The sequence below is a fragment of the Lithobates pipiens genome, unplaced genomic scaffold (assembly GCF_037356315.1).
Source record: "Lithobates pipiens isolate NorthernLeopardFrog02 unplaced genomic scaffold, aLitPip1_a1.2 Scaffold_17, whole genome shotgun sequence".
Classification (NCBI taxonomy): domain Eukaryota; kingdom Metazoa; phylum Chordata; class Amphibia; order Anura; family Ranidae; genus Lithobates; species Lithobates pipiens.
This window is the reverse complement of record NW_027507755.1, coordinates 3492898-3520533: the sequence shown is the minus strand read 5'-3', so window position 1 is coordinate 3520533 and position 27636 is coordinate 3492898. Positions and strand designations below refer to the sequence as shown.

At 41.8% G+C, this 27636-nt stretch overlaps 1 protein-coding gene across 2 annotated transcripts; it reads right to left on the bottom strand.

The window, feature by feature from the left end:
• Nucleotides 1-771: 771 nt before the first annotated feature.
• FAM76B (family with sequence similarity 76 member B) lies at nt 772-27623 on the bottom strand. 2 transcript variants are annotated; one of them, XM_077484940.1, is made up of 10 exons: nt 27087-27623; nt 25074-25138; nt 22352-22406; nt 20714-20869; nt 18652-18851; nt 15958-16005; nt 14351-14431; nt 9541-9691; nt 4272-4373; nt 772-2019 (listed from the first exon to the last, which is right to left on the bottom strand). In XM_077484940.1, exons 1-10 carry the CDS (start codon nt 27168-27170, stop codon nt 1933-1935), a joined length of 1029 nt encoding a protein of 342 aa, XP_077341066.1. In that variant the 5' UTR covers nt 27171-27623; the 3' UTR covers nt 772-1932. The 2 variants fall into 2 exon arrangements, with proteins under 2 accessions (XP_077341066.1, XP_077341067.1); XM_077484941.1 differs by having other exon boundaries at nt 9541-9676; nt 27087-27608.
• Between the last annotated feature and the right edge of the window lie 13 nt (nt 27624-27636).

The window sequence follows — 27636 nt, the reverse complement described above, 5'->3', positions numbered from 1 at the left end:
CACCTATAAATTTTAAAAAGAACACCCAAGGCACTTGCAAGTAAAAATCCACAAACAGATCTTACAAAAAAAAAAAAAAAAAAAAAAAAAAAAAACACACACATACACCTTTTGTTTTCCTGCTGGCACTGTACAAGAAATTAGCAGTTTCCTTTCTCTTAAGAAAATGACATATTACTGAATAGATAAATCTTGGAAGTCATTTACACAGTTTTTATTTTAAAGAAGAACTCCACCCACAAGCTTAGGCTAAGAGCGTTTGGCAATTAGGCCCCACACCCCAATATGCCATGCTGGTCCAATCAATTCTCAAGAACATTAAAATGGAACATGGGGTAGTATTTTTGTTTGGCTACATTTTTAATTCACTAAAATTTGATTCAGAAAAACACCTCAATAGCAAACACTACAATACACTTTAAGGGGAATGTACTACATGCATAAAATGTATGTTCCGAACTTAAACATTTTCATGAAAGATCTTCAAAAATTTTAAAAAAACATAACTTGGTAGAAGCAGCCATGCATGGTGACAAGAACTATTTATTTTTAACTACTGTGATGTAAGGTGTCCAGTGTGGTGACCTGAACAGTAGCTAAAGGTTTCAGAGGAAGGGCCACTGTGCCCGTCTGGATTTCCTATATGTAGGGGCAGAGCGTATCACATTTTACAAACACTGTATTGTAAAAAAGCACAGTGTTTATTATTTCATTTAAAAAAAATGGATTAAAATAAGACAAGTAATGAGACCAAATGATATGAATCTGCAATTTATAAACTCATAAAAATGTTTTAATTAAAATTGATCAAAAAGCCATAATCCTTTCCTTTAATGTCTTATACACATGATTAGCGATATTCGAGTGGTCAAACAAAACTGGTAAATTTTTCAGATGCAATTAGAATATCAGGATTGTTCACATAATTGGATAGGAAGTTTTGTAGCCACTCTGCAGTTGACCTATACACAAGTAATAACATATTAAAAATGAGGCAAAAATGGAAAATCAAGAGTAATAGTACTGGAGAAAACACTGTACAAGGCTTCTTCCAGTGGCATGGAGGTATGGCACTAAACGCTAAAAGTCAGAGAGAAGGAGTGCAATCTGGCTTGTCCTCTTACTACAGAACAGATGACCAAAGAGAGGAAACCTGACGGACTGAGACCCTTCCATGTATTAACCTGGAATGGTCAGAACCCTGATCTCAGACCCTGAACTGCTTCCTGACCATTAAAACCCAATAGGTCTTTTAGATGAGTGCTACACTTAATGGCCATTGCCACAGTAGCAATTCAACACTGAAAACATAATTGGTATTTTCTGCTCTGTCCCGAAATAAAATAATGGGAGAAGCAGGAGTTGTCTTAAAATATTTACTTCACCAAACCTTTCTGCCCAAACTGTTTTGGGTGGAGTCCCCCTTTAACCCTTTCTATGATGAAGGGAAACCAGCAGCACACTATCTTCCATAGCATTTTACCTGTTGCTGACAGCAGAGGGTATAAAGCACCATCATTAATCCTGCTGCATTATTAAAAAACAAAATTTTTAAAACACCCAGTTACCCCCCCAAAAAATCCCCAAAAAGTAATTTGTCACAGCAGATGTAAAGTGCTCATAAAAAATGCGAGCACCAATATAACAACGCCAGCTGTTGATCTAAGTTTTATTTATTTTTTTTCCATTTTATTGCCTTCTGCTTTTTTCTTTATTTTTTTCCTATCTTAGTGATGCTCTTCCTCCACAGCTGAAGTGGATTAGAGGTATCTTCAAGCCAGTTGAAGTTGGTTGCGTCTGAGCGGTTTATAATTAAAAAGAGTCCAGGATTGACTATAAAATAGGCTAAAAATGAAGATTCCCTTGTGACTAAAACCATTTTAAGGGCTTCACAGACTAACAAACACTGTGTCCTCCTGTTAAAACAGGTCCTCAAGAGGTCAGGATGCTGCCACTTTTATCAAATTTTTTACCCTTTGACAGAGCTGCAACTTGTTTCAGTAATTCCCGGTTTTTGCCCTAAAGACCAAAGAAAAAAAAGAAGAAAAAAAAAAAAAAAAAAAAAGTTAGGACACCACATATATCCAATCAAATTCCAATGTAATATGGAAACTTTCAGCCAGTGTTAGCTCCACTATTGAATAGGCCTGGTACACACTAGCAGAGTCCCCCCCCCCTTTTTAACTTGTTTAACTGTTTTGTGGCTGTATCACTATAGATATTGGAGTTTTGTAAGTTGAAACGCGTTAGTCTTGGACATTATGCCCACATTTATGTAACCAATAAAGTTATTGAGTTGCTGGCTATTATCATGAATTTATGGTATACACAGTTTCATTGGTCCAAGCTGGACCAGTGTAACATGTATAAAAAAAGACATACCTGGAATTCCTCTTTGAATTCCATGGGGACGTTAAAAAGGTGCAACTTACACTTGCCTCCAAAAATGCAGTCAATTCCAGCTTATGGCACATTTTTCTTAAAAACTGCTTTTCATTACATAGGATGCAGATTTCCCAAAACCAAGCATTTTGCAGATATGTACTCAGGTGCCAGAAGCGTGGCAGCTGGTGTGATCCCTGCATGGCAGCAATGAAGGTTGATTCGGTTATCAGCTTTATGCTGCCTTCTCCAGATGTGATTTTTACAGGGATCGGCAAGTATCAGATTTGAACATTTCTAATAGGAAAGACAGCATGGCCTGTGCCAGACAAAATGGAAAAAGGCATTGCACAAAAAAAAAAAAAAAAAAAAAAATAAAATAAATAAATAAATTGTCTCTCTCTTCCAGCCCACCGCCTTCGTTCTGGGTGGACACCATGTGACGGCCCTCCAGAACGACCACTCATCGCACGCCCGGGGGCATGCAGCAATCGCTGCTGCACCGTGTTGCTAGGACACGGCGCGACCACAATCTGTGTAAACAGCCGCAGCTCTTTAACCATGTAAATCGGCTGTGTCCAATCACAGCCAGTCACATGTAAACACGGAGATGCTGGTAATCAGCACGCCTCACACAGAGTGTGAGTGGAGGAGAGCCAATCAGCGGCATATCCTCAGAGGACATCTAGGGATGTAATCGGGGCCTTAACGCCCATCAGTAAAAGGTGAAAAATTTGTTATTTACAAAAATTTACAGACAGAAACCAAGTACCTTTTTTTTCCCCCAACATTTTTGGTATTTTAGGAAAAAAATATAAAAACCCAGAAGTGATTAAATACCACCAAAAGAAAGCTCCATTTGTGTGAACAATTAAAATGTCACATGGTTACAGTGTAGCATGACCAGCAACTCATTTAAAGAGTGACAGGGCTGAAAGCTGAAAAATGGCCCGGGCAGGAAGGGGGTTTAGGTGCCCAGCATTGAGGTGGTTAAAGGTGTATTAAACCAAAAATCTAAAATGTAATATATTGCAGAATACCAAGCATTAGATGTGGTGGCTGCATTCGTTTTCTTTTCTTAGGCCCCCCCCCCCCCGTTTTCACCTGGTGATCTTGCCAGTAACACCTCCAGAACTGCCTCCATTTTGATTGAAGAAGCACAAGGGGCACACATTTGAATAGCAGCATTATCTGTCGGGGGGGGGGGGGGAAGTTAGTGTATTTATTTAAATCTTCTAGTATATCTAACAAATTGAATCTCTGTAACTGATACATTCTCCTGGAGAGCTTGTCCTTTGAAAAAGACTTACTGGCAGGATCACTAGGTGAAAACAAAAGAAAGCCTAAAAAAAAAAAAAAAAAAAAAAAAAAAAAAAAAAGGAAAATGAATGCAGCCACCACATCTAAGAATTGATAAGCTGCAATATGTTAAAGGTTTACTTTAAAGTTTAATACTCAAGTAGTATAGTCCGGGCTGTTCTTCTGAAAACTGTTCTGTAAATATAGATTATTCTGGTGAATAATGTAAAAATAGACTGTAAGGGTTTGGTCAAACTGCAGCAAGAATGGGACACACAGCAGGGGATTGTCAACTTCCCAGCACCTCCAATTACATGATCCAATGTTGGTCACTGGAGGTAGAGGTGGCAAAAAACAGTAGCCCACGTTAAGGCATGGCTGCCTATTGATTTATACTGCCTAGCCCCTCCCCTCAGGCATGGTTGTCGATTTGTACAGCTTCTGCATGCTCTACCCCCCAGCCGCCTTACCAGCCAATGGATGAACTTCTGCACCACACATAGTATATGAACAGCCAAAGTTGTATTCCTTTACCACAAAACAAGAATGGGATTCTTTAATACAACAGGAAGGAAGCAAGAAATGCTTACCTGCAACTGCTCAAAGGATTCCTTGTGGGCCTTTTCCATGCCATTCATCTTTGTTCTCAAGTTATTCTCTTGGAACCTGAAGTCTGCTTTCAGTTCTGTCAACTTAAAAAGAGAAAATAAAATAAATAAATAAATCCACATGCATTTAAAACCCCATGTAGTAAATATATACTGGGTCTAATCATCTCAGAAATTTCAAATAAAACCAAGCAGAGATAGAGAGGGGAAAAAAAAAAAATTTTTTTATATATATATATATATATATATATATATATATATATATATATATATATATATATATATATATATATATATATATATATATATATATATATATAATTTTTTTTTTTTTTTTTTCTTATATAAAAAAGTTACAGTAAACTGGTGGCACAGGTCAGACAAATTCTGGTTCTTCCATGGAATGGGGTCAATTGTATGTAGCATAATCACTTTCTTATTCAATCTTTTAAATTAACACTGAACATGTACTGTTTGCATGGCAGGGCAAGTTTACAGGTCCACTTAAAGTGGAGGTCCACCCTAAAGTGGACCTTCCGTTCATTGGAATCCTCCCCCCCTCCGGCGCCACAATTTGCACCTTTCAGGGGGGAGGGGGGGGTGCAGGTACAGTACAGGTATCTGCACCCACTTCCGGGGTAGCTCTCTGCGGAAAGAGGCGTAGATCTACGCCCCTTTCCGAAAGTCCCCCGCTGCCTGCTGGGAAACACACAGATCCCAGAGGCAGCGGGTCCATCCTTATTGCGCAGCGCGACTCGCGCATGCACAGTAGGGAACCGGGAAATGAAGCCGAAAGGCTCCACTTCCTGATTTCCATACCCAAGATGGCGGGGGCAGCACCGGAGAGACGATCGAGAGATCGGCTTCGGGTGCCGACATTGCGGGCGCGCCAGGCGAGTAAGTGTCATTATTTTTAAAAGTCAGCAGCTGCTGTATTTGTAGCTGCTGGCTTTAAAAAAAAAAAAAAAAAAAAAAAAAAGGCGGAACTCCCGGCGGACTCCCGCTTTAAAGTGGTTCCTAAGGCTATTTGCACTCTGATCCACCGCAAAAATGCATATGCCACGTTTGCAGTGCATTTTTTTAAGGACATGCGACTCAAACTGCACCAATAAATGCATTGCCAAGTGTGTTTTTGCTGCATTTTCCATTGCTTTTAATGGAGAGCAGAGTTTTTTTTTTTTTTTTTTAACAACTGACCAAACATGCTTCCGAAAATGGGCAAACAGGACACAGTATTACTATGCAACGGAAGTGTAATGCCCCAGTCTGAACACATACATAGAACTTAAAAGGAAGCATTTTTTAAGCTTTTCTGTGCAATAGTATTGGGAAGTAAAACATGTTTGACATTTTGGCCAAAAAATAAATACGCTTGGAGGCTAAACTGCCAACATGTCACCAGATATAGTACAAATATATATATTAAAAAAAGAAAAAGAAAAAAGGACTAAACAACCGCTTTAAAACTTGATCTTTGAAGTGCAATCCACCAGTGAGAACGTTGGCACGCTTACCAGAAATGGTGGACTTCTATACTGTACAGCACAGGAGTCAAGCAGCCATAAGGAAATGCCTTAACCGAATCCAGTATGGATATACCGATGTTTGTGGAATAAGCCCCATCAGATTTTGAAAGGAGAGATTCCACCTTTATATAGCAAGCTCCCAATATGCAGTAGACCACATCAGGTAATAAGGCAATTTGTGGCAGTATGTAAAAAAATAAAAAAAAAATAAAATAAACAGCCGCACATAGTGTAAAAACTATCTTTTAGGTTTTAATGTAAAAAATTGATGTGCACTTACAAGAATTACGCTATGTAATCCTTCAGTAGTGTATACAGGTTGCAATGACTCCACGAGCGTCAACCAACATGTTTCGTCCTATTGGACATCTGGGATGAACACCACAGATGTCCAATAGGACAAAACACATCGGATAACGCTCGTGGAGTTATTGCGTTCTTTATACGCTACTGAAGGAATATATAGCGTGTTTTTATTGTAATTCGTGTAAGTGCACCTCCATTTTTTACATTAAAACCTAAAAGATACAGTTTTACACTATGTCCGGCTGTTTTTTTTATACATACTGCCAGAGATTGCCTTATTACCTGATGTGGTCTACCGCATATTGGGAGCTTGCTATATAAAAAGGTGGAACCTCTCCTTTCAAAATCAGATGGGGCCTATTCCATAAACATTGGCATACTGGATTCGGTTGAGGCATTTCCTGATGACTGCTTGATTGACTCCCATTCTGTACAGTATAGAAGTCCACCACTTCTGTTAAGTGTGCCAACGTTCTCACTTGGTGGACTGCACTTTAAAGATCAAGTTTTAATCTACTGTGAACAGTCACGGGTGATCTTTTCTTAATTTATGGGATTTATATTTTACAATACAAGTATGATAAATATGATGTTCATTCATGAACTTTGGGACACTTTTTTTCACTTTACATCATCATTCATTTTATTTTTCACATTGAGTGTTTATTTTGGCATCTTTATTCATTTGTTTTAGACCTTGGGAAACCCAGGTTTATACATTGTTTTCATCCTAATTTTGGTTTATTATTATTATTATTATTAATTTTTTTTTTTTTTATACGTTTGCCACTTTAACTGCTGCCCTCCACAGTTCCTTCCTTTCACTTTCCTGTTGCTCTAATCAGAAGGGGCCATGTGGAAGCTCTAGGTCAGTGATGGCGAACCTTGGCACCCCACGTTTGGAACTACATTCCCCATGATGCTCATGCACTCTGCAGTGTAGCTGAGCATCATGGGAAATGTAGTTCCAAAACATCTGGGGTTCCAAGGTTCACCATCACTGACCTAGAACTTCCACATGGCATCTTCTGATCCGTACCGGCATCTGATTAGAGCAACCGGAAAGTGAAAGGAAGGAGCTGTGGAGGGCAGCAGTTAAAGTGTCAAACATAAAAAAATATATAGTGCAAGTCATGACTTGCATCTAACACAGGACTAAGAGCTCCCTGTCCAACCCATGGTGAATTTTACAAGGACTAAGGGATCTTTCTTTACACCCAGATAATGCTTACACAGGGCTACAGAGGCAAAAATACCTCTCTATCTGCCCCCAGGTTAAGCTTAGATATGGCTAAGAGCTCTCTTTGCCTCCGTGGGTGAACTGGGAGCTTAGAAGTACCACTTTTCTTCACCAACTGTGGTTAGAGTAAGCAAAAAAAAGAGACGTGCTGCTGGTGAGGCCACCATTATATTAAACTGGTTTTACTTTGAAAAAAAGAACAGATCCATTTTCATCCTATTAAATGAAAAGTCAAATTATACTGGTGCAGGCAGTCCCCAAGTTAAACATCCGACTTACAAACGGAGGGAGACAACAGGAAGTGAAAGGAAATCTACCCCAAGGAAGGGAAATTCACTCTTCTAAAAAAAAAAAGTTATGAGAAAAATTGGTCTCCACTGAAGCTTTATCACCAGTCCTCATTTTCACCACTCAATTTTCGAAATATTTTGTAAAAAAAAAAAAAAAAAAAAAAAAAAAAAAAAAAGGTACCGGTTTCAACTTACCGTATATACTCGAGTATAGGCCGACCCGAATATAAGCCGAGGCCCCCAATTTACCCCCAAAAAAACTGGCAAACTTATTGACTCGTGTATAAGCCGAGGGTGAGACATGCCTGTCCATCCCTGTGTGTCCGTCCATCCCTGTGTGTCCGTCCATCCATCCCTGTGTGTCCGTCCATCCATCCCTGTGTGTGTGTGTCCATCCATCCCTGTGTGTGTGTGTCCATCCATCCCTGTGTGTGTGTGTCCATCCATCCCTGTGTGTGTGTGTCCATCCATCCCTGTGTGTGTGTGTCTCCATCCATCCATCCATCCCTGTGTGTGTGTGTCTCCATCCATCCATCCCTGTGTGTGTGTCTCCATCCATCCATCCATCCCTGTGTGTGTGTGTCTCCATCCATCCATGTGTGTGTGTGTATCCATCCGTGTGTGTGTGTGTGTGTGTGTGTGTGTGTGTGTGTGTGTGTGTGTGTGTGTGTGTGTGTGTCCAGCCTACCTGTGTCCCGAGCCTCCGTCCCGTGCCTTGCCGCCGTGCCTTGCCTCCGTCCCGTCCCGTGCCTTGCCTTGCCTCCGTCCCGTGCCCTCTTCGTCGGCGCCTCGGCGGCCATTGTAAAATTCAAAAGCTGCGCCGCCGCCTTCGCCTGTGATAGGCGGAACACTGAATTTCCCAGCAGCCTGTGTTCCGCCTATCACGGACATCGTATCATCCTCGTCCGTAGTACGAGGATGATACGATGTCCGTGATAGGCGGAACACAGGCTGCTGGGAAATTCAGTGTTCCGCCTATCACAGGCGAAGGTGGAGCCGGAGGCGCGGCTTTTGAATTATAGAATGGCCGCTGTCTGCTCGACACGCTGATCGAGCGGGCAGACAGCGATGACTCGAGTATAAGCCGAGGGGGGCACTTTCAGCCTCAAAAAAGAGGCTGAAAATCTCGGCTTATACTCGAGTATATACGGTACATACACATACAACTTAAAGTGATATTAAAGTCTTTTTTTTGTTAAAAATAACAAACATGTTATACTTAACTGCTCTGTGTAATGGTTTTGAACAGAGCAGCCCGATCCTCCTCTTTGGTGCTTCTGGCACCTCCCTCCTGTTGAGTGCACCCACAGCAAGCAGCTTGCTATGGGGGCACCCGAGGCAGACAGAGCTGCGGCCTGGCCCCCTCTCTCTCATTGGCCAAGTTTGATTGTCAGCAGCAGGAGCCACTGGTGCTTTGCTGCCATCTTAGCCAATAAGGAGGGGAGTCCCAGACAGCTGAATAGTGCAACATCGCTGGATCGAGATGGGGCTCAGGTAAGTATTATGGGGCTGATGCACACAGAAGGCCTTTTATCTTAATGCATAGATAAAAAATAAAAAAAATAAACCCACACACAAACGTCTGCCTTTACAACCACTTTAAAAACAAACCTACAGAACCTGGGTTTGTAAGCCGGAGACGCCTCTACTTGGATCAAAATTCCTACAAAAAAGGTGCAGCTTGTCTTTTTAAAAATAAATATAACAAGTATGTACCATGATTTGGTATAAAGCAGACTTTACTTTCATTCTGCGGAGCTATTATCAGATTTAGTTTATAAAAAAAAAAAAAAAAAATTTATGTTAGCCAACAGAAGCCTGTGATTAGAAGATGCAGGTAAAACTACAAAAAGAAAGAAAATGAAAATTGAGCCTGCATTCACACATACCTTTTTATCCTTCTCCAGAATGGTTTGGTCTCTCTGTTGCAAGAGACGTTTCAGAGACATGACTTCCTCTTTCAGCTGGCTGATTAGGACAAAGTTGTCTGTACCACCACTGTCAGTCGACTGAGTGATTGAACTACTAAAATAAAACATGCTGGAATTTGAATATTTATTGTAATACCGAAGAATTGTGTGTTTCTCACAGCACAGACATGCTTTTTCATTGCAACAAAAAAACTTTAACAATAGCAACTACTCCTAGCCTCATTGTTCTTACTACTATAGTAAACCTATTGGGGGGGGGGGGGGGGACCCCAGCACTACCAAATGTATGACTATCCACATCTAATGTTCCTTGTGCTTGGAGAACCCATCCAGTTCCCAGGACAACACACAAATATGCCACACACAGAAGACGTCTGTAAAGCACATTTATGTACTTATAGCCGCAATATAGCTGCAGTACTGCCTTCCCGATTCTATTTACCCACTTCGATACCAGGTACTTTCACCCCCTTTCTGCCCAGACTAATTTTCAGTGATGTCGCACTTTGAATGACAATTAGGCAATTCTGTACCCAAAACGGTTATTTTTTTATTGACAGACCGAACTTTCTTTTGGTGGCATTTCATAACCACAGAGTTAAATTTTTTTGCTAAAGAAAAGAAAATAGACCGAACATTTTTATTTTTGTTCAAAAAAGTCTTAGTTTGTTACAAAAGTAAATAAGTAATTTTTCTCCTTCACTGATGTGCGCAGGTGAGGCTGCACTGACTACCACTGATGGGCGGCAAGGATAAGCAGTACTGATGGGCAGCCTTTATGGGCACTGATAGGCGGCACTGGCAGGCATCACTGATGGGACTGCACCAATTATCAGTGTAGGTCCCTTTCACACTGGGGCATTTTTCAGGCGCTACAGAGCTAAAAATAGCGCCTGAAAAAAATCTGGCCCCTTTCACTCCAATGTGAAAGCCGGAGGGCATTCACACTGGAGCTGTGCGCTAGCAGGACGGGGAAAAAAGTCCTGCTAGCCGCATCTTTGGAGCAGTGTGTTCACCGCTCCTACCCATTGAATTCAATGGGGCAGCACGGCTATACCGCCAGAAAAGCGCCGCTTTGCGGCAGTTTTAACGCTTTTTCGGCCACTAGCGGGGGTTAAAACTGCCCCGCTAGCGGGCACATACCGCCGCTAAAGCAGCGCTAAAAATAGCGCCACTTTACCGCCGACGTCGCTCCCGCCCCAGTGTGAAAGGGGCCTCATCAGCTCTCCTCTACTCACGCTGTCAGCCTGAGTAGAGGATAACCATAATTTCATATTTACTCTATCAGCTGTGGATTGGACACAGCTGATCACATGGTAAAGGGCCTACCTCATTGGTTCTTTACCATGATTAAAGATGTGGTGTGTCCGAGATACACAACACCGATCGTTGCGCTGCACACCCAAAGCGGCTTGTTCTGAAGGAGGTTGTATGATGTCCAGTCAGAATAATGAAAACCCCTGCTGGAATTTTGCTATAGGCCAGGCGGGAAGGTGTTAAAAATTGCCCCCCCTAGGTATAGTGTGGGCCTGAGATCCAGGTGTCCTACACACAAGAAAAAGGATGGGCAAATATACATATACATTAGGGCGGCACAGTGGTGTAGTGGTTAGCACTCTCGCCTCACTGGTTCAAATCCCAACCACGGCACTACCTGCCTGGAGTTCGTATGTTCTCCCTGTGCCTGCGTAAGTTTCCTCTGGGTTCTCTGGTTTCCTCCCACACTCCAAATACATGCTGGTAGGTTAATTGGCTTCAGTCCAAAAATTGGCCCTAATATATGAATGGAGACCTTGGATTGTGGGCTCCTTGAGAGTAGGGACCAATGTGAGTGTGCAATGTACAGGGATAGGGACAATTGTAGACACTCACTCAGGTTGAACTGGATGGACTAGTGTCTTTATTCAACCTATGTAACTATGTAACATACAGGCACAAAACAAGGAACCTCCATTTTGACAATGTTAATCAAATATTCTTAAGTGCCTGAAAGGTTCACTTTGCTTTTCATATTGACGTCAGTTCCTAAAGCTCAAAACCATGCAAAAAAAAAAAAAACGTTGTCAGATTTTAAATCTCTGTCTAATGGTTCTGCTACGCAGGTAGACCCAGACCCTGTGACACAGGTACCAGAAATAAGGGGGGGGGGGGGGGGGGGGGGGTGACTGGTAGAGAATACAACCAGCAATAAAAGATGTAAATTTCTATGTTCACCACTTTACTCTGCATTACGGGTTTCTGATCTCACATCTTTTCCAATAGTAGAGAATCTCCATTACTTCCCGTTGCTCTGATAACCTGCAACTAACACAGGAAGTAGGAGGTATCCTGCAGATGACAAAAGGGACATATGCTGACCATGGTGGTTAGGGCTCAGCAGCCCTGATTATCGTGGTCAGCACAGAGAGAGGGGGCACAGGAAGTGGCAGGATCAGCCAGGTTTATTACAGTTTAGAGAGAAGCAGGACTCTGCTGTTTAATGCACTTTAAAGGGAACAGGATCTCCATATTTTTAACACTTTAAAGTTGCCGACCAGTAAAAACGAAAAACACATCAGGAATCCTGAACTCATTTACAGCAGCTTTTTTTCAAAATTTGTGACTTAAAAGTAAAATTTAAAAAAAATATACTGACAGATAGGTGTCTAAGTTATGTAATCCCAATCCAGACCACCAAGACAGGTTGAGAATTTCGAATTCAGAAAACGGGGCAAAGATTGAAGCACTAGTGACCGATGATGGAAAGAGCAGAAACCTAAATCACTGAAGAAGCAAATTTGCAAGGTAAGACTTCTGCAGGGCCCAAAACTATCTTAGCAAGTCAGACAACAGCATTTCAAGAAGGAAGCCAATGATGGCAAGCCCCTGTATGTCTCTTACAATGTTTACTTTATATGCAACATGGCAGACACACAGGGACAACTATTAAAGTGTTACTAAACCCACAGCAGTAAAGTCATTCTGTAGATGCAGTAAAGCATGCTCGTTATACTCACTGTGGAACCCAAGGGGTTAATCCTCTGTATTGCATAAAAAGGTTGTTTGATCCTGTTTTCTCTGATCCTCCCCTTTTTCCACAGTCCCCAACCCATCTACCGATAGTACAGAGCCTTGGGGGCACTCTGCACATGCTCAGTTTGGTGTGTATTGCTAGAGTTTTTTCCTTGGGAGGGGGGGCATGCGATCAGCATAGGACCAAGCAGCACAGTCCAGACAGAGGTCAGAGGTCCTGCAGCCTTATAGGACAGTCAGAGTAGAATGAAAACTCCTACAAGCTTTAGCCAGACACTGATAGAAGTCACAAGACTGCTATATACTGCTGATGAGAAAAGGTGTTTAGCAGTTTATATTTACCACTATTGCATTTCCATATTCTGTGTACTACGGAGACCAGATATAATGAATGCAGTGTCCTGGGTTTAGTAACACTTTAGTAATAACCTCCATTTTTACATGTGTGTAAAGATTGATAAAAAGGCAAACCTGTGCTTTTCCCATGCCCCTCCAAGCAACAGATTTGCATTACTACTGCTGTCTGCAGTAACACCCCAACCCTGTGTAAGCTCTGACCAAAGTGACACAGGGCTGTACTAAGAAAAAGTATTATCTTCTCCATGACTATGTGGTCGTGACTAAGCCAGCCCTGTCGTATAAGACAGAGGTGTGCTACTCGCTCCCATCTTCATACCCAGAAATATCAATTTCTTTCACTACAGGTGGCTGAACAGAGGTGCAGGGAGGTGAATAACATTTTGCAGGGAAAACAAACACTACCAGGAATCCAATGCTTTACTGTGTGGGCACAGCAGATTTTTGCTTTGAAATCAATTCTTAAAAATGAAGTGGTAACATTAAACACCACGTTCCTATATATAGCTTATAACCATAAGGGCTTGCTTACCTTAACGGCACTCTCTACCACCGTTCTAAAAAAGCGGCAAGTAGCCCTGGCCTGTAGTGGCTTGAATGAATTGTACTTGGCAAAGGGTACTTCCTGACAGACACAGCAGCTGGTATGAAGTAACGGTGACAAGTACCAATGTGGTCATTTTAACCTGCGGCTTGGCAGTGAGTAAAACTGCAACCCAGCCACCTATTTTTTTTTTTACTGCTCCCCTCACCCAATGTAAACGAGACCTAAAATGTAGTTGTGGGCATTCATTATTTGTTATTTAAATATGCAAGTTCTGCTTCCAGCCTAATAGTGCTGTACAATGATTGTGCTTTACGGCACCCCTCCATAATAAATTTGCAGCGTCTAATGGAATTAAAAACAACAGCGCTCCAGTAAGAGCGAGACCATGTGAACATTTTCCTAATCTAGGCCTCACAAAGCAGCGTGTTTAATGACAGCAACAACTTTTTTTTTTTTTTTTATATATAAACTTAAACCAATACCATCTTTAGTAATGCTGAAATGTAATGTAGAGATTAATAAGACACTTGAATTTTAGGAGGTTCACTTTACACTGCTTTTTAAATAAAATACATTGCAAAATAAAGACCTGTAAAAACCCTGCATTTTTGACATGACGTTTTGGAGCAGCCAGTCATTTTTAGGGATATACATGATCTTGTATAACAATTTAAGATTGTTGGGTTTCAATTTCTATCAAATATGCTGCAAAGTCCCATCTGAGAATTGGAAGCAGACGGCAGGGCTGGAACCCCCCAGTAAAATTACATTTGTAGCACTGCTGTATATTATGTTGATAACCATAAACTCACAGCCCCCACCCCTATTGAATAAAAAGGTGACTAAGCATACCTGTCTCCGTTAGATGGCTTTGATTCCAATTTGGGCTTTTTCTTTGGAGTTTCATTCTGAATTGCTGTAGTGGATTTATGACTGGGAAAAAAAAAAAAAACAACAAATGTTTGTCAAAATCCAAAAATTCTGAGAAATGTATTACAAATGTATTTTTCTTCTTTAACCACTTCAATACTGGGCACTCTGCCCCCCCCCCCCCGGCCAATTTTCAGCGCGGTCACATTTTAAATGATAGTTGCTTGGTCATGCAAGACTGTACCCAAAAAATTCTTATTTTGTTTCCACAAACCGAGCCTTCTTTTAGACGTATTTGATCACCGTTTTTTTTTTTTTGCTGAACAACAAAAAAAAAGGACCGAAAATTTTGAAGTTTGTTTCAGTTATAAAATTTTGTAAATAAGTAAGTTTTCTCCTTCACTGATGAGGTACTAATATGCAGCACTGAAGGGTGGCACTGATAGGCAGCAATGAGGGACACTTATAATCAGTGCAGACCCCCCCCCCCATAGGGAGAGAAGCTCTCCTCTACTTGAATAGGACAGTGCGAGTGGAGGAAAAGCCGATAAATGGCTCTTCCTGTTTACGCTGTGAATGAACACAGCTGATCACATGGTAAAGAGCCTACGTCACATGGGTGATGTGGACGTCATATGACATCCAGTCAGGATAACTTAACCACCTTGCGCATGTTATTCTGGTATATGGCGGCGGGAAGTGGATAAGGTTTAAATCCCATCAGATTGATACCCGTGTACCTGTTCTGGCGCTTCACACCATTTGTCCTGGTAACCACTATAACTAGCACCCAAAGAGGTATATTTATAAAGAAATGTCACATTCATTACACTTTCACTACCGATGACTTTCTAGTACACAAGTTAAGATTACAGTAAATGATTCATCTGTAGGGAATGACTGGTGAATGACAAGTTTCAGTGCCACATAGGGTTGGGGGGGGGGGGAAGAGAGAATCTAAAAAACTTGAAGCTTACACCAAAATTATCGAGTGACGTTGTCCATGTCACTTCCTGTGTGCTGACCCGGAGGAAGCAAAACAATCTTTTGCAAACGTCTAATCCAATCAACCCTTATTTAAATGGAGGTTAACAAAAAGGCAAACATTTAACCTGGATTCACACCTATGCATTTTTAGTGCTTTTTGCATTTTGCAGATTTGCACTACAGAACACATTCCATAGGAAACCATGTTAGATGGACTGTAGTGCAAATCTGCAAAATGCACAAAAAAAAAAAAAAATACATAGATGTAAATCCAGCCTTAAAGTCCAGGTTGAGTAACAGCCATGGCTCACTTTTGCCTCCATGTCCAAAAGGAAGAAAGAGCAGTGCTGTTGTTTTCAGGCACAGCGCTGGATAAAAGTCAGCTAAGTATTTAGGTTGGGAAGGAGCTGAACATAGGGTTTTTTTTTTTATCTTAATGCAGAGAATGCAATAAAAAAGTAATCTTAACCTTCAAGCTAATAGCCACTGTGATAAACATTTCCAAGTATTAGAATTACTTGTACACAGAATGTCTGTACCTTTATCTGTATACCTGTAGAGGATAAAGAAAAGGGCATATTGTTCAAAATAAATAAAATTACCTTGGTTTCCAAATTCCCTGCTCTGATTCTGGGCTTAGACTGCCAACTCTAAAAAAAAATAAAAAAAATAAAAAAGAAGGAGGAAAGAAAAACAAGTTATGTTGCTGAAAAAAAATATTTACCGAAGCAGATTTCAGAGTAAAGAAAACAAAAACATAAACCATGTTGCGGTGATCATCACATTGCTAATCATGTTTATTTCAGTCCAAACCCAACTCCCATTTGCTGCATCTTAAAAACAAAAAAATACTTAGAAGACGACCCAGGATTGTGGAGCAGTTGGGACTCCTATATCAGGCAAGAATGGGACAACATTCCTCTCCCAAAACTCCAGCAACTGGTCTCCTCAGTGCGAAGACATTTACAGAGCGTTACAAGAAGAGAGGATGCTACTACGTGGTAAACATTGTCTAATCAACATTTTTGAAACAAGTTGCTGCCAATTTCAAAATGACCTATTTTTCTCAGTTTAAAAATGTGAAAAAAAGTTTTCTATTCTAAATAAAAATATGGCTTTATGTAGATTTTACACAGCGTCTGAATGTTTTTGGGATTTGGGTTGCTGTCACTAACTTTGGAAAAACAAAAGAAGAATTCCCCATGGGGTTTTTAAGCAGCAACAGAAGGACCAATTACTTGTTGAAAAGGTTTTTTAACCAATCCACTTCTGAAGTTCCATTATGATACAACAGAATTTTTAACAGTTTATTTAAAAACATGAGCTCTGGTATAGAATAGTGTGAAAGTAGATACAAGGAAAAATATATATTGTATTACAAAACATTGTTACAGTGGATCATGTTTTTAAATAAACTATTGAAAGTACTGTTGTATCATAATTGAACTTCAGAAGTGGATTGGTAAATAAACCCAATCATTTTCAACAATTGGTCCTTCTGTTGCTGCTTAAAAACCCCATGGGGAATTCTTTTGTTTATCCAAATATGGCTACGAGATGTGCAGCTAGCTCAAAATTTCAGGTGTGTGCCTCTCTTTGGTGTCACTAACTTGACAGTATAGCACAAAAAAAATAATGTAATTTACATGCTTACAGTGCTATATCTTCTCACTTTTTTTATTTACTTGCAAAGGTGTCTTGATAGAAAAACTGATTAGCAAAGGCCCCTCCATTTCTCACCATGCCTTCTCTTTCTCAGTGATATCGCTATACAGAGTACAGCTTACAGGCATCACTGTTCACCATACTTCTATTACATTATAAATTGTATGGTTTAATATTCCACAGCACTGGTGGGATACCAGCAGGATGATAAGAAGCAGCAGCAGAAGAGAATACAGTTCATCAGCGCCCACTAAAAGATCAGTTTTGGGTGGCCATATCTATCAAGTGGAATGAATAGCTATTACTCGCTGTCCTGCATTTATTAGTAAATGTGACAAGTGAATACTGATCCCTAGTACTCTGCTTCAGGGGACAGGGGGGGAAAAAAAACTAAAAAAATTCCGTCTTCTCAGTTTGCATACACTGTTTTGCCTATGGAGAGATTATAAGATGCAAAACGTCCTGTAATTCCTAAGCGTTCTCATAGTAAACCCATATGCAACAATAACCAAAACAGTATGAAAGTTGCCCTCCAGTGCCACATTACCTCTGGAATGTTCAAACTAACCCCTTAAAATTGTATGCAAATAACTACATTTCCAAAATTGGTATAGGGCAAATTCCTCCCACATGACAATGATGGCCTTTGTCTGTAGGTCAACTCCAGCACTAAAGCACTGAGGCAGGACTATATACAACTTACAGGGCTGCATTAAAGCTTTTTACAAACTGGAAATTTCTGTTTTTGCTTGCCTGTGGCTATGGAACATAACCAGTTTCTAAAGCCATCCAGAAGCCTAATAACCAGCCTCAGACAACATGTTCCCTGCATTAGGCAGACAGCCTCTAGTCTCATGCTCCATATTGACATCAGTTCAGTTATACAGCAGATCCTAATGCCAGCAAGAATATGCATGCATGCCAAAATGTAATTTAACTATCTGCCATGTACATGCACAACCTGCAATCCATCAGATGACAGCCTGTCAGCGAACAGACTTGACAAACAGTAATGCCGCGTACACACGAGTGGAATGTCTGACAGAAAAAGTCAGATGGGAGCTTTCATCGTATATTCTGATCGTGCCCCATCGGACTTTTTACTTCAAAAATTCTGACGGACCTAGAAAATGGAACATGTTCTAAATATTTGCGACGGAACCAATTCCTATCAGGAAAACCGCTTGTCTGTATGCTGTGCCGACGGACCAAAAACGACGCATGCTCTGAAGTATGTTCAAGACGAAAGCTATTGGCTACTGGCTATTGAACTTACTTTTTCTAGTCCCGTTGTATGTGACCGCGTTCTTGACAGTTGGACTTTTGTGTGATCGTGAGTGTACGCAAGACAGTTTCAGCGGAATTCCGTTGGAACGACCTTCAGAGTTTATTCCGACTGGAAAACCGGTCGTGTGTACAGGGCATTTGACTTTAAGTCTATGTATTATGCTGCATGAGAATAGTGCTAAGTGCATCCTTAGGAGCCAGGCCGAAATGTGTACGCTCCTCTACGTTAAAAACAAAATATGAATAACAAACCTTCTTTAAACGGGACAGAAGTACTACAAGCAACTTACAGTATATGCAAAAAGTACATGTAAACAAGAATACAAAACAGGAAAGGGGCTTACTTGTGGTGGCTGCTGCTGTGTCGGTGATGATGGTGATGGTGGTGATGATGGTGAGGTTTAGATTGTTGGTCTTTCTCAGTAAGGGAAGACGTAGAGGAGTTGGAATGGGTGGAGCCCAAACTTTTACGCTGCTCCTTAGTCTTCTGAAGAACTCTCTTGTAGGACAGCGTGCAAAGCCAACAGAGGAGCTTCCCATCAACCTACATAGAATGAAATATAGATCTCAAAGTCACTTGTCCAGCTAATACAGCAGAAATGTTCAGAACCATATCTAAAATGTCACTCCTCCAGTGACCACTCCAATAAGGCCATAGATGACACACCGAACTTCAAAGACTCATTTTAAAACTCAAAATATTGCACACATTTAAAGTGGCTGTATTCCCTAATCATACATTTTTACCTACAGCTAAGCCTATAATAAAGGCTTACCAGTAGGTAAAATGAATATCTCCTAAACCTGTACGGCTTTAGGAGATATTCACTTTGCATGCAGCCGCTCATGTCAGCAGCACATGTGCTGTGAAATGCCTGGCTGAAGTGCCTTTCCGGGAAGAAAACGCTCACGTGCATGAGCGGGGGTGACATCATTGCGGCTCCGGTCAGTGACAACGCCGGAGCTGCGAACCCCCGAAGACACACTGAGGGCAAAATGTCAGCTCCCTCGGCATGGACCAGGATTAGATACTGACGCCTCATTATAAAAAAGGTGAGTATTTCATAATGAGCTAGTATGCATACTAGCTCATTGTGCCTTTGTCTTACAGGTGTGTTTTTTTTTTCCCCTGTGGGTATACAACCGCTTTAAGCTAGATGGAATCTAATTTCCTCTGAGAGATAGATATAGATATAGATATAGATATATAATTTTCATATTGATATTAACCACTTGACCGCCAGAATATTTACCCCCCCCCCCCCCCCCTTTCATGACCAGGGCATTTTTTGATATACGGTACTGAGTTACCATAACACACAATTGCGTGTCGTGAGACGCTATACTTTGATCATCTCTGCGTTTTGTTTTTTGGGCTATAAGCAAAAAAACAAAAACACGACAATTTAGAACAATTTCTTCATAAATTTAGGCCAATATATATTCTGCCTAATAATATTTTTGATAAAATAAATCCTAATAATCGCATGTTGATTCGTTTGTGCAAAAGGTTAAAGTGTTTACAAACAGATATTTTTATTGGCAACGATCAGCATGAACCCGGGCTCATCATAGCGACTTCAGACTGGATAAACACAGAAGTGCAGGCGATTCAGATAGGAATCGCACCACTTTCCTGTTCAAATCACACGAGATTCTTTTCATAGTGATTCGAGTCCATTCATTTTGTATGGGCGCAAAACTGCACCACAAAAAGTTATTGGTTTTAGATATCAGAGCATTTGCATATGTACTCGTGCAAATGTTTAGTATGAAGACTGATACCTGTATCACTGAATCCCCAATAGACCATTGGTGATAAATCCATCAGGTTAGTTCCAATTTCTCACACTTTGACAAAGAAAAGTGTCTTTCACACCCCTCTGTAAATGTGCTGTTCCCTGTTATAACATGAGATTTATTGAATGAGTAAAAGGTATTTGGTTTTCATGGACCACTGTTGGATTTTCGCACCTGCCTTTCATTTGGCTGCCATGTTGGCTTCAATACTTTCAATTACTGAACCAGGAGTATGCAGATCAGGATTGTGGGCATAATTTGCTGCACTCTTGCTACAATCCAGTGACAGGAACAACAAAGCCAGAACATTGGTATGAAATACTGAAGGGAAAAGCAGGTAGCTGGAAAAGCAATTCAATGCTGAAATTCTACTAAAGACAGTTAAAAATGCCTATATCAGGGATATGTAATTAGCGGACCTCCAGCTGTTGCAGAACTACAAGTCCCATGAGGCATAGCAATACTCTGACAGCCACAAGCATCACACCCAGAGTCAGAAGCATGATGGTTGTTGTTTTGCAACAGCTGGAGGTCCGCTAATTCCATATCCCTGGCCTATATTATTATGGGAATAGTCACAAAACATGATGCACGATTCTCACATACCTTTCGTCTCCCTTCCTCCTTCCGATCAAAAGCACATTGCTGCTTGCATTGCTCACAGGTCTGAGGAGGTCCATATTTTTTCTCTGAGTTGGTACAACGCTGGCACTTTGTGCCAATAAATGCAGCTATGATGTTACAGTACTGACAAGGCTTGGGCTGCAAGATAAAAAAAAAGATAAAAAATATGAAACACTAGAATTAAAAAAAAATATGGATTTACAACAGAGATCGTAATTTTACATTTAAAAGGTTGCATACAAACCAAATGATTCAAGTTCATGTATTTGTTTTTTTTCCCCAGGCATCTGATCTAATGAGAGCTCACCACTCATCTCTAGCCCACTCAATGGCCACTCTCCAGCATCTTGTTTGTTAAAGTCTACCTTCTGGTAGGTTAAAAAAAAAAAAAAAAAACCCTAGGAGGTGTACCAAATGGGAATTTTGGTGTTGCATTTTCTAATTGGACGACATGGAAAGGAGGGGTAAAGTGACATCAAAAGTGGATTCACTAGTACACTGGACTTTCAGATTGTATGGAAACCTCTCTCATCACATTTTGAATTTTTTTGTTTGTTTTTTGCACAATGATATTTGCACAAATTTTTAAGATATATATATATATATAAGAGGTGTACATTTGTTTAAAGTGGTAGTAAAAGGCACTTGCTTTTCTTGTACAAACAAATCAGGCTTACCTATAGGCACGTTTAGGAGATATTCACAGTGACACACTGCATTCCTGGGCATACAGTATGTTACATAGTAAGGTTGAATTAAAGACACCAGTCCATCCAGTTCAACCTGAGTGAGTGTCTACAACTGTCCCTATCCCTGTACACTGCACACTCATATTGGTCCCTACCCTCAAGGAGCTCACAATTCAATGTCACATACTGGGGCCAATTTTTGGACAGAAGCCAATTAACCTACCAGCATGTCTTTGGAGTTGTAATAATGCAGAGAGCTGTGCCGCTGCCAGGCCTCCCATGTGCCGCAGCTCTGTCTGGTACACCGTCAGCTTACTTTGTAAATGTGGCGCTGCATCATTTAAATTCCAAACTCCAGACATAATAACCCCAGAGTGAAATCAGTTTAACACCCCATTTCCTCCAAAGCTACCTGCCATAGGGTATGTTTTCTTCACCCGCAAATATTCCTGTTCACACGCTGGTCAAAGTGTGCACTGTACTTCCCGACTGCTCTGGCTGTAGACACAAATCCCAAAAACACAAAATACATCTCCACCTCTCTGTTTTTTACATTTGAAATGTAAAGAGGAGAAACATAAAAATAAAAATAAACCACACAGCCTCAGGCTTCGTTTTGTGAATACAGAGATGTGACCGCAGACCTGGGGGTCTACGAGACCTACAGCGATTACAGGCGAGCGGGCACAGAAGTACATTGGGAGGTGTACTTTTCCCAGCATGTAAACAAGAAAATAAACCCTATGGCAGTTGGATTTAAAGGGAATGGGGTGTTCAACCAATATAACCCCAGTAAGCTTTTTGTGTCCAGAGAGAAGCTTTAATGAAGTTCAAAAGATCTGCGTAAATCTCAGTCCCCAAGTGGTATTGGATTCATAAGCGGTGCATAAGTATCCAGCCTAAAAGTAGACATAACAAAATCCAAACTTACCGTTCCAAATTGCTTAACATTTTGCGCACATTTCTTGCATATAGTGTTGGTTTTACTAGGAAAACAAAAAAGTACAATAAATCAGGGTAGGTACATACAGGATGGTAATAAATAAGTTCACAAGAATACAATGGGGGTTATTTACTAAAGGCAAACCCACTTTGCACTAAGAGTGCAAAGTGCACTTGAAAGTAAAGTCGCTGCAGATCCGAGGGGAACATGCAAGGAAAATAAAAAACAGCATTTTAGCTTGCATGTGACTGGATAATAAAATCAGCAGAGCTTCCCCTCATTTCAGATCTACAGCAAGTGCACTTGTAGTGCAAAGGGCATTTGCCTTCCGTAAAAAACCCAATGTTAGTTGCAAACTGAATAGAATTTTGATTAGGTGCTACATGTGGTTGAATAGAGGACATTTTGGCCACTTTAATTTGGGTGTAGTTCAGTTTTCCCATATATAAAGTTGATAAAGGGAAATGGTCACTGACTCATCCTCTTGGTGCTCAGGTGGACGGGTGTGCTTTAAAAACACTAGGTTTGCTTTTGAGTTGAAAATACATGTGTGTTAATGGCAAATGCAAAGTTTATGTTTTGTCTGGAGTTCAAATGCATCTCAATAGGACATGCTGCGACTAAGGAAACTCAACAAGACAATAGGAAGTCAAAACATAGCCTGGGAAGGGAACCACCATATGTACTGCTCAATTAAAAAAAGGTGGGATGTTGCTGATCTGCATTTCAAAAATATTAAATTCAGAAAAACAATGCCCACTGACACAGGACTTTAGGCATAAGACTGCCATCACACCAAGTCGCCTGGGCGTCAGCAGCGATATCTTTTGCGCTGTGTTACCGTCGCTATTCGGCTGCTAGCGGGGCAGTTTTAACCCTCAGGCTTTTACACTAGAGTGAATGGGGCCTCTTTTTTCAGGCGCTATTTTTAGCGCTGGAGCGCCTGAAAAACACTGGCAGTGTGAAAGGGGTCTAAGGGTTTTCACGAGCCGAGTTAAGATTTTTCATGCATTTCCAAACATGTACTAATAAGAGAAAGTTGACCTAAAGTTCCATCTTTTGCAGATTTACTGTTTATTTAGCCCCCTCCCTCCTAGTACTTTCCTCTAACCTGCAAATAAAGCCTTACCCAGCACCTGTCTACAACACAGTTGGGATAGAAGTCCTGGCTGCAGCATCTGCTAGGGAGTTACATGGCTACTGCCCTCATCCACAAAGCTTTTGTAACAGAGCCACTTACTGGCCAACTCAACCTAAACAACCAGCCACTAAGACATTTCCCTGATGGTGACATCGCTATCATGGCTACAACCTAAGCCTGGGGCAGGTGTTATACTTTTCTATTTGAAGGTTAGGTGTAAAGTTCCCTTCAAACATTTGCATTATTCTTGATTTAAAACTAATATAAAAAAAAGAAGTACAAGACGGATCCTAAAATAGACAGGAAGCTTCCTGTGAAATGATGACCCTCCGCTGCTTCACACCACAAAAACGCACCTCAGATACATTCTGGATGCATTCCTGCATGCGCATTTTTGAAGCCTTCCAGATGCTTTCTCCCCGTATCCCCCCCCCCCCCTGTACTGGGGGGGGGGGGGGGGGGGGGATCTAGTGCTTTTTTTAAATGCGTTTTACCGTGCCACAGTACAGGAAAAATGCCGAATGCTCTACTTTTTTCTGGAACTGATCAAAATTATTGGAAACCATATAACCTACTTTCCATGCGTTTTTGATTCAAAAAAAAAAAAAACACTGGACTGCATGTAGTGTGAACCGGCCCTAAAACCAGAGACATTCAGGCAACTAGCATGTACACAGATAGATCAGTAAATGCATCCCCAAATTTTTCACAGATAAAATATTTCCTTAAAGCAAAGCTCCACCCAAAAGGGGGAAGCTCAGCCTCCCCCCCCCCCCCATTTGGAACAGGCCCTGGTTTTGACAGGTAAGATCACCACAGCGACCTCTGAGCATTTCCACCGCCCCCCCCCGCTGCATTCTTGGACATAGACAAAGATGGCGAGACCATTCAGAAAGCGCAGCTCACACGTGCGCAGTAGGAAACCGGCTGCAATGCCTGAAGACTTCAGGCTCGGTTCACAATGGTGCGCTGTTTGACATTGGATGCGATTCGCACTGCAAATCACATGTGGTTGCGAACTCAACCACACAGATTGTATGGCTGAAATCGCATCACATTCAGACCAAACTCGTACAGGGCCCTTTTTCTGTTCACACCCAGACTGTCTGAATTGACAGTTTGCACTGTGATATGCGAACTGATTTGGGGGGGTCATTAACTTTCTATTGACAATCCCAGCATTTCGCATATGGTGGTGTGAACTGCATTTGAGTCGGGTGTGGGATCCTGCAGTGGATTTGCAGGGACCAATGTGAACCAAGCCAGTTTTCCTTAACCAAACTCGATTGACAAATCAGCTTGGGGCCAACATCACTGGATCCCTGGACAGGCAAGTGTCTGTATATTAAAAAACAAAAAAAAAAAAAAAAACAGTATTTGTAGCTGCTGACTTAATTTTTTTTTTTTTCCAGACTGGAACACCTCTTTAGTGACACGTTGTTAGTTTGAGGAAATGCCCACGCTGCCACGTTTTAGGTATTGTAGCTCTCAATGGAAAAGGATAAATAAATCACAAAAGCAACAGGACTTTGGGTGTGTTGTGCCATCTCGACCACTAAAACAACCTACCTTTCTTGCTGGAACTCCGATCGGCAATAGGTGCATTTTACAATTGGGTGAGCAATTCGGCACTCCTGAAAATGAACAACATAAAAAGGTTAATGTCATGACAAATGTCAATTCACAAGCAACTAACTGACAAGTGCACAACATGTTGTTGGCTTGAGTATAATCCAACCTGTGAATATGTGACCGGAAATCAATATAACATGTATGCCTGGTTTGCCCGAACATACATTTAGCTAAATGGATAAGACCAAGGGAATGGTTTGAGTTGGCATTACATTAAGGTTGCTGTTGTCAGCAGGAGCCATGCTGCAGGCTGATCTAATATGCAAGTCTCAACGCTTAATCTGAATACCTTACTCTCACTATGTTGGGCAGCTGTCCTAGCCCATAAAAAAAAAAAAAAAAAAAAAAAAAGAAGGGGCATCTTATTGAATGATCCACTTTGCGAGGAGTACGTCTACTGACGTCCTGCCCTTCGCAGCCCCACCTGAAGGGGGCACGCGGCGCACCCTGATCACCCGAGTCAATAAGACTCGAGTGATCACAGATCCAGGTAAGGGGTCGATCCCGGCCCCTTACCGCGTGATCAGCTGTCAGCCAATGACAGCTGATCACATGATGTAAACAGAGGATCGGTTATAGTTTTTTTCCTTCTCACGCTGTCAGCGTGAGACGAAAAAAAGCCAATCACCGGCCCTGAAGAGGAGAAGCATGTTATGTGCCCACCAGTTCCACCTGTAAGTGCCACAAATCAGTGCCCACAAGTGCCACCTATGAATGCCCACCAGTGCTGCACATGCACAACTCGGAATTGTATTCTATGTTGTATGTATTGCACATGGCACTCGTGTTGTCAGTACGTTTGCATTCTTTCGAGTCCCGATTAGAATTAGCCTGCCTATGTTACGTCCCTTGTTACTATAAACGTGCAATTGTAATATTAAAAGTGGAGTTTCACCCAAAAAAAGTAAAATTTAACTTTTGCTTTTCAGAAATTCAAATGCTAACACATACAGAACACACGAGTGCCATGTGCAATACATACAAAATAGAACACAATTCCATGTCGCGCTTGCGCAGTAGGGAACCAGGAAGTGAGGCCGCAAGGAAATTTAAGTTTCCGAAAAGCATTAGCTCTATTTTGGGGTGAAACTCCACTTTAATATTACAATGGTACTTTTATAGCAACAAGGGGCATAACATAGGCAGGCGAATTCTAATCAGGACTCGAAAGAATGCAAACATGTACAGAAAACACGAGTGCCGTGTGCAATACATACAAAATAGAATACAATTATATACAGAATAGGGATGAGCTCAGGCGTGTTCGCATGCTCCACGTGCAGAGCCTACCAGGAAGTCGGCGCAGCGCTAATCACAGGCAGTGATACATTGCCCCATCTCTGCAGCCGCACATCGGGGAAATGTCTCAGTGCCTGTGATTAGCGCAGCGCTGACTTCCTGGCGGGCTCTGCACGTGGAGCATGCGAACATGCCTGAGCTCATCTCTAATAAGGAACTTAGAAATTTCCTTTACACTTGTAAAGCTGGACATTGCTAAGGGAGGCCTAGGTCCCCCACGCTGCTAAGGGAGGCCTAGGTCCCCCTCCACCATCACGGGGGACAGAAGGGACATGTCGGGGGGTTCAGATCAGAGCCTTGGCTCACTCCTGTCTCTTAGAACCATCCTGGGAGTTTTCCAGTGAGGCTTCATAAGGTACATAAATGGCCTACACCTATAAAAAGGGGGTTATCCCTCTTTAGTCAGAGCTGCACAGTGTTCTCATCCACAGAAACCCTTTATCTGCATAGACAGTGTTTAGTAAAGGTGAGCTGCCACTTTAAGAGTAAAGGCTGACTGGTTGCTATAGGCAACAGCGCCATGTTGGCCCTGGAGTAGTATCAGTTCTCCTTGGTGACCCCGAGGCCTCGGCACTGCGACTCCCCGAGCAGGCCGCACAGGGAGAAGGATTGCGCAGGCGCACTAGGCCCCCCTGTGTCGGGCGGACTCACCTTACACAGTTGCTGGCCCTGGGAGAGCTCCTCGAACGGGTACCGCTGGTGACACTTGGTGCAGGCGTACAGAGCCGAGGCCATCCTCCTCCGCCGGCGCTCGCTTCACTTAGGAAGGGGGAAAAAAGACGAGAAACTGCCCGACCGCTCCGGATCACACCACAGGATCAACCGGCGAGGGGAAGAGAATCCGGCCGACCGCTCCGGGGGGACAACCACAAGATTTGCCGGTGTCCGGCACTCTTCTCCCAGCACGGACCTGTCCTTTTTTTTATTTTTAGAGTCCGCCGCCCGGCCGTCTCCTTTATTTATTTTTCTCCTTTTTTTGTGTCTGGCGCCCGCCCGTCTGCTTTCTCCTTGGTGTTACACAATCCAGCCCTGGGAGAGGCGGCGGAGATTCCCGGATTCTCTGCTCTCTCCGGGGAAGCTTCTTCCGTCCTCGGCCTACACAATCAGCCGGCGCCGCTCCACGATAAGACAATTTTTTGTGCAAAAGGAAGAAAAAAAATACGGAGCGCAGCAACCGGATGCGGATCACTCTTGCATCACC